Source organism: Vollenhovia emeryi, unplaced genomic scaffold, assembly GCF_000949405.1.
Source record: "Vollenhovia emeryi isolate VEMERY1.0 unplaced genomic scaffold, V.emery_V1.0 DF939149.1, whole genome shotgun sequence".
Classification (NCBI taxonomy): Eukaryota; Metazoa; Arthropoda; class Insecta; order Hymenoptera; family Formicidae; genus Vollenhovia; species Vollenhovia emeryi.
This window is the reverse complement of record NW_011967217.1, coordinates 643,770-651,650: the sequence shown is the minus strand read 5'-3', so window position 1 is coordinate 651,650 and position 7,881 is coordinate 643,770. Positions and strand designations below refer to the sequence as shown.

Below are 7,881 nucleotides of genomic sequence, written 5' to 3'. Positions count from 1 at the left end.
ACCGTATTTTTTTATATATGTTTCATGTTGTTACTGAGTTATCTAAACCCTCATATTGTCATATCTTTCTTTCTTCTATTTACTGCGTCATGTATAATCTAAACATTAAATGCATTAGCCTAGCTTACTGTTTGCCATGTAAAAGTGTCTATACGCTTGAGGAGACTTGTCCCAGAGCGTTTAATAAACGACGATTCTGATTTCACGCGGAACGATCGAATCAGTCATTCACCGAACACACCGGCGCGAAATAACGAATTCGTCAATCTACGGCCGCTCGTTTAATAAACAATGATCGATCGATGCCAACATATTTAAATTTGCCCCGCTTTCATTTCATTCGTGTAAAAGCTCACTTTTATCTTCGCCATTCGGTTGATATCGCGGGATAATAGAATCTCCCTCTCGTTTACGTCGTTGAAAATTTATGTTAACCCTTTCCGAAACGAAAACTGAAAAGTAGCAGACTCGGTTAGCAACGAGAGAACCAGGATTCACCAAACGCCGTTCAACTTTAATCTCGGTCTAATTCACGCTTGTCTCTTTCTAAAGTAACAGTTAAAAAGAGGCAAGGAACGAATTAAGCCAGGTTTAAAGCGACGTTGGTGAAATCGGACCTAAATAATACATTACGACGATTTAGTAAACCGTGAATGGGAAGTTACGTGGGACGCAAGTCGATCGATTAAATCAATTGCGAGGAGTTCCAGGTCCGATTGTGCGAGGGCGTAAAATCGATAATCTCATTGTACAGTTCCAAATTTATTTGAGACGCTGAAAAAAAAAGATACCTAATCAATCACCAATTTTTCCTATAATAAATAAGATTACAAGACATACGTGGCTATTTATTAAAATTCGCTAATAGTAACTGCGGACGAGTACACGACCATGTATACAGTAAATTATGTGAATGTGTATTGAAAGTATATTAATTTGATATAGTACAGGATCTACATGAATTATCTAGGGCATTTGTTCATGCGCGTTGATGAAGACAAACGGTGAAAACGATCCGGGGGTAAACTTGTAGAAATACATGATCCATTGTGAAATACACCACGCCTGCTCGCTGTAAGTTTCCAGCAAGGAAATTTACTGAATCAACAACCATCGATTTCACTAAAATGTATAATAAAATGTCAGCATTGGCGAAAATGTAGAGAGAGAAAAAAGTTGTTAGATCCGGTCCGGTCGTAATTGCACAAAGCTGCTTTATAAATACGCGCAATCGTCCACACATACACGCACAGAAACGCGATTCCTCCGGGTTTTTTTTTATCTGCATCGTCCGCAAACAAAATTGTATGTTTCCGTTTTTATCGTCACACGCCAGTATACAAAAGCGACTGGAAAAAAATTAAATACTACGAGTATGGAATAGTGTCCCACTTTGAAAAGTTTCTCTAACACGGTTAATGATCGTTAAGGCTTTAACCAAGCGTACTTTATACCGTTTCCACATCGATTGATACACCCCGATGTTACTTGGAATTCTAGAAAAACCGTACAAGTTAACAATTTTCAGACTTTAAGGTCCGGAGCGATCAAGCTTGCTGCTATCAATATCTGGAGGAAATAATCGTATACGGATCATTCACAGAAATTGAACTAAATATACATATATGAAATTTAACTCTAGCCATGTAGTAGTCACTGTCGAGCTGCTAGCTGGTTATCGGAGCACAATTGGTCAAACAGCAGAGACAATCGCGAAATCCACGAGAATACATAATGCCTTTCATTATGCTGTAACGACTGATGTCGGAGCTTTACGTTAGATCTAAATAAATTTAAATTTCCTTATCATTATGTAATGATAAGTACACACCTTAGCGATTCTCTCACAGAAAGAAACAACACAATTATATAAACTTCAATAAGCGAAAAAGTAAGCGAAATTCTCATCTCGACCAGATACACTTGACCATCGCAATGGAGACGCGTGCTTCTCGTTACTCGGTTTACTTTCAAAATTGCACCATGTATTTTAGCGAGTACGGGTAAAATTTATTATTAAAGAATCGATAAAACTTAGTACTTACTGCCTTGCGTCCGAACAGTTGAATTATTTCAATTTCTTTTTCGCTCACCGAACACTGCCTATATAACATATCCATGTTGTTTCTTTCTTAGGCATGATACGGAATCGAGCGAATGGGACAGAGAGTTCGAAATGAAAGAAACGGCTATGTTTATTACAGGGTTAGTGTAATCAAATTAATGTGTGGCACATTGGACTCGCGATGGACCGCCTTCGTCCTCTTCGTACGCTTGTCTCGTATCTCTCCGCCTTTGCTCCTGCTCGGGATCTAAGTCAGTAAGTATACACTCCTCGGAACCGTCTGGAATTATAACCTCTTCCCTCGGCGGCAGGCATTGCTCCAACGACGGGATAACCGCTGGATCTATGCTCTTCGGGAAATTGACTATAAATTGTATTATAAGCCTGCCGTGCGTAAACGGATCCTTGTAAATCGGCATGCCCTCGTTCAAGATGCACTTGAGGTCACCGTGCTTCGTCACAGTGCCGGGAAGCGAAGTTATCACTAGATCTCTGCCATCCAAGGTGCGGATAACTCTCTGGAATCCACATAATGCCTCTACGAGCTCCAATTGCATTCTCATAATCAAATCGTTTCTCGAACGCCTGCAATTTAATCGGTCGCGGCGTATTAGCGACAGTTAGACGACATAGCCGCGAAATATTTCATTCAATAATATTACTAACTTGAACACTTCATGATCCTTTTCCTCGAGAAGAATAACTATATCCCCAGGTTCGTACTCCGGCTCCTGATCACCCTCGCCACTGAAGACTATCTTCTGGCCGTCAACCATGCCCGGATCAACGTGAACCTCGAGTATCTTTCTATCTCTAACAGTCTTTTTGCCATTGCAGATCTTGCAACGATCACGGGGATTGATACGTTCTCCCTGTCCCTTGCAATCTGAGCACATGGTCTGTAAATGTTGCAACATTCCCGGACCTAATTGCTGGATTTGTACTTGCAAGCCAGAGCCGTGACACGTGGTACATTGCTCGACAGAACCTTTCTTCCCACCGATACCTAGTAGACAAAAATTGGGTCGTTTACAAGCGTTTTTTTGGAATCATGACAGTCTTCACAACCGTATCACCTTCGCATTTCTCGCAGATGACGTTCTTTTGCAGGGCGAGCTTACGAACAGTCCCCTTGTAGAGCTCCTCGAGGGAAACTGACAATTGGTGCATGACATCTTGACCACGGTGTTCCCTCCGCCCCCTGCCCCGTCCGCCAAATCCCCCGCCAAAGAACATGTCGAAGATATCCATGGGAGATGAGAAGCTAGTACCACTCATACCGCCTTCCTTCAGCGCCTGCTCGCCACCTTGATCGTAGATACGCTTCTTCTCAGGGTTCGACAATACCTCGTACGCCTGGGAAATCTGCTTGAACTGAAAGACACGCGCGACGTTTCGTAAATATTCTAATTATTCTATTGTGCACGTTCGACATTTGAAACTTTAATTTGCCTGTACTTTTTTTTCCATACGAACCTTGTCGCCCTCATTGGGATTCTTATCGGGATGATATTTCAGAGCGAGCTTCCTATAGGCCTTCTTCAAATCTTCCTGCGAGCATCCAGGCTTCACGCCCAACACGTCATAAAATGTAGTCTCCTTAACCATTTTCGCGGTGTGTTAAGTAGTTTGTGTTAGTTTAAAAACGCTTCTGCTGAAAACAGGAAAAAACTGTGTAAATTCCCTCATCTTTCTGTGCTACCGCACGCAAACAATTTTCCCTAGTTTGAAATAAGTTTCACTTCTCGAAAAAATGCATAATAAATTCCATCGAATGCGTTTGATCCACCGATAAAATGACGTCAGAGACAATGTATATATACATCTACACTCTACTCTTTACATTGATGAAGTGAACAAGCCGAGATGTTGCGACATACACACGCGCGACCAAAAAGGTACAGCGAGGCCTTGCTCATAATTAATTCATAATCTCTAAACCGAATGCATCACTTTTGTAGCGTTGCATAACTAGATATAGGCTCGATACTCGATAAATTCAAACGTGCTCCGGTACGGAGAGCGAGCGCGTAACGCAACCATGTGGCTTTACACCAGTATCGTCATTTTATCTACACTCAAAAAAATATTTTACTAACGCAGGTAGAGTTCTGGGTGTCAAAAATGGTGTCGCTACTTTGTGTATCTGTTAGAGAATTGTTTGCAGCCTACAAGATTTATTGCAGCGACATTCTAGTAATATCTTCTGGAAAGTTAAGGTTTCACGACTGAGGCCCGGTTTCACCAATGTCTATTAACTTTCAATCTTAAGCCAACGGCACACGACACTACTTTTCCTACTGGACTGCTTACGAGAGCCAATCAGGGTTTAGCCTTAGTCACCTGATCTAAAACTCCGTATCCTGATTGACTCTCGTAAGGAAACCAGTAAGAAAAATGGTACCGTGTGCTGTTGGTTTAAGTTTAAATCATGTTTGTCTCTTTCTAGAGTAACAGTCGGAAAGAGACAGAGAACGAATTAAAGCCAGCGGCACACGATACTATTTTTCCTACTGGATTGCTTACGAGAGCCAATCAGGATTCAGCCTTAAAGCCAACGGCACACGATACTATTTTTTTTACTACTGGATTCCTTACGAGAGCCAATCAGGATTCAGCTTTGAGTCATCTGATCGAAGACTCTGCATCCTTATTGGTTCTTGCAATCCAGTAGGAAAAAAATAGTATCGTGTGCCGTTGGCTTTAAACTCTGCATCCTAATTGGGTCTCGCAAGCAATCCAGTAGGAAAACTAGTATCGCGTACCGTTGGCTTAAATAATAATCATTCCCACTGGACAAAAATGAATTTCGGTACCATAGCTAGAACAATCTTCGTAAGGAATACGACGGTTTATGTACCACAATCAAACGTTACAACGGACGGGCGTCACGGGGAGACTTTCTTCCCAACATTCGCCGACAGTTGAGACAGAAATTCTGTTACTGTTATTTCAATTGATTAAATACAAATTACACGCGACTTCGAAGTACTGGCTGTTCATTTATACATCTCAGTTTTTTCGTACCTAGAAAATTGTTGCCGCAGTTGCAACATTTTTTTTTTTTTGAGTGTACGATCTAAAGGCGTGTCCACGATGCTGGAACCTGCAGCTGTTCCATAAAAGCTGCAGATCGATTGGCTGCGGCTATTTCTCGGAACTAGAGCTTGGACCACAAGTTCTAGCATCGTGGACACAGGCCTAGAGTGACGGTTGGGGCGGAGTAGGGACCTGGTGGGACCCGCGGCGCGAACAAACCTTCCGCGTCTCTGCGAATATTTAAATTAACCGAGTAGGAGTCGTTACATAAGGTGCAATGGACAACAAAAGCACTCGGCACCGAGCGGCCCCGGCGGGGAAACTTACGATTCGACCTTGAGAGTTTCGAATCGCGCCTGTACCGCGAGCAGAGCGAAAAAGAACCACCAGCGATCTACCGAAAGCGAGGAACGAGCGTTTAAGCCGAATCTACAACGTGCTTTCTGCGTCCAGAAACATTCTATTTTATATAAACAAATCGAAACGCTTATAAAAAATCGTCGACGGTGTACGATTATACAGTGTATAATATACAATTTATCAACTTGCGCAAAGTTGTTAAACGTATTTATTGGCTACAAAGTAGAATGTTTCTAGACGCAGAGAGCACATTGTAGATTAGGGGCTTGTTTTCTGTTCCTGCACTGGTGAACTAGTGCAGTAAGCTAGAATGAGAAAAAATATACTTGTCTTACTCCAATTTATTGCACTAGTTCATCAGTGCAGGAACAGAAAACAAACCTTAGGCTTTACCGGCGCGTGCAAACGTTCGTTTCTCGCGCCACCTTTTCTGCGGCTCTTATCGCGACCGATGCCGAGTCTCGCGGCGCGCTCACGCGCGGAATTGGCGGAGACGCAGGCCCGCCCGTGAGCCCGAGAAACGTGAAACACCCATGCCGGATCCGTGCGAGTTTCAAAATGGCGTCCACGGCGGGGCTAGGAGCATACGATTGAATAGACCAGCGAGCGGAGCGTTTCGGATGGCTCGTGTCGCGCGGAACGCTCGGCGAACAAAGGGCCCCGGGGCACTTACGCCCGAGCACGCGGCACGAAATCTGACGGAACCTGTCGAAATCGGCGGCGGGCCACGGGAGAAACGTCCGCCGGATCGCCGACGAGCGAGCTTCGGACGCGCGCGAGAGGCGCGTTTCTTCCGTGATAAGCGAATTTACTCTTTCCTTCTGCCCGCCTCTCCCTCTCTTTCTCACTCCTCCCGGACGCCCCGGTGCGTCGTTAATCGACGCGAGTCAGGCGAGCGTGCACGCAGGCCTGGTAGCCAGGTTACTGGCTGCTACCATCTTTCCTTTTCCGAGCTCGCTGTCGTAACCCGCGGGCGAGCGACCATCGTCTCGGCTCGATTCCCGCTTCGTAATGCCCGGCCGATGTGCAATCGCGCGAAATATATCGCCACGCAACCTTCGACCGTCCGCTGAGGCGGCCGCCCCCCCTCCCGCGCGGCCCCGCGCCGAGTTCCGGAGTAACCGTTACGCGGAGTCGCAACAGGAAAATCTCCGTGGACGGCGGTCCCGGAAAGTTCCAGACTACGTATCGCCCGAGCACGCTAGTCATTGATTCCGTTTCTCCGGGAACGGGGAAGGGAGAAAGAGAAAGAGAGAGAGAGAGAGAGAGATCGCGGGCGGACCGACCGATCCGATCGATCGCGCGAATTCGGCCGCCCGCTGCTCTCTCGCTCCCGCGGCCCGTCTCCGCGCGGATCGGCGAGCGGATCGCGCTTCGACGGCGGGGCAGCCCCGCGAGGCCTTATCTTACCTACGCAAACGGCGAGGCGAGTGTCGCTGCGAATGATGACCGCGCACGTTTTGCACGACGCTCGTTCCGCCACCCGCGTCCGCGTTTCGACGTTTCACGTACTGAACTGAACTGAGTCGAGTCGCCCACGTCGCCCGCCGATATCGTGTGGCCGCTTGCTGACTTGCTCTGCCCGTGCACGTTCTCGAAACTTCCTAGAGAACAGCGATCAACGTCGCAGGCCGACGGTCTCGAGCGCCAATCAGCTGCCGACGTTGGCGGAAGCGCTGCGCGCACCGCGCCGCCTCCGCTGAAAGTTCCGCCTCCGCAAATCCGCCTCCGCCGGTAATGCAGTTTCGACGATCGACGTTCACGCGCGTCTCTATTTTCCCCTGAAAAAAAGGACACGAGAGAGACACGCGCGCGCGCGCGCTCGGCCTCCTCTTCGCGAAAGGATTTTACACGGGCGACTCTTTGTTCGTAGATTGTAGACTTTGAGACATGAATTTTCAGAAATCAATCTAAAGTGCGATATATTGTGTCGCGAGAGGCCATGTAGAATATCGAGTACCGTTGCATTCTTCTCGCTACTTTCTCCTCGTCGAAACGGTTTTTCCTACGTAAATACATTGCTTATCATCGGCTGAAACCATTTCTAAAAACAATGGCCCGTATTCTGAATCCTCCTTTTATCGATAAAAGCGTCCCTAAAAGTGCAGGCTTGTAGCCAATCAGAAGTGGCTTATTAGCCACTTTTAGAGGCGCTTTTATTGATAAAAGAGAATTCCAGGGCTGCTTTCGCGAGAAGATCAAAATGATCCAGATTGAAATGACCTTGTGCTATGATTGGTCAAATCTGGAATTTCATTGAATAAAATTTCAATGTGATGCTATGAAATTTCAGATTTGACCAATCATAGCACAGGGTCATTTCAATTTGGATCATTGGCCACGTTCAGCAGACACAACTGTTGAGTGAGCGCTCAGTGATTTCTTAACATGATTGGCTGGATCTAAAAGTATTAACC

General features: G+C 45.8%; 1 protein-coding gene across 2 annotated transcripts; it reads right to left on the bottom strand.

Moving 5' to 3' along the window:
- Positions 1-745: 745 nt before the first annotated feature.
- LOC105565754 (dnaJ homolog subfamily A member 4) lies at positions 746-7,096 on the bottom strand. 2 transcript variants are annotated; one of them, XM_012019198.1, is made up of 5 exons: positions 6,875-7,096; positions 3,524-3,719; positions 3,142-3,439; positions 2,732-3,071; positions 746-2,650 (listed from the first exon to the last, which is right to left on the bottom strand). In XM_012019198.1, exons 2-5 carry the CDS (start codon positions 3,671-3,673, stop codon positions 2,221-2,223), a joined length of 1,218 nt encoding a protein of 405 aa, XP_011874588.1. In that variant the 5' UTR covers positions 3,674-3,719; positions 6,875-7,096; the 3' UTR covers positions 746-2,220. The 2 variants fall into 2 exon arrangements, with proteins under 2 accessions (XP_011874588.1, XP_011874589.1); XM_012019199.1 differs by having other exon boundaries at positions 3,542-3,716; positions 6,875-7,094.
- Positions 7,097-7,881: the final 785 nt, after the last annotated feature.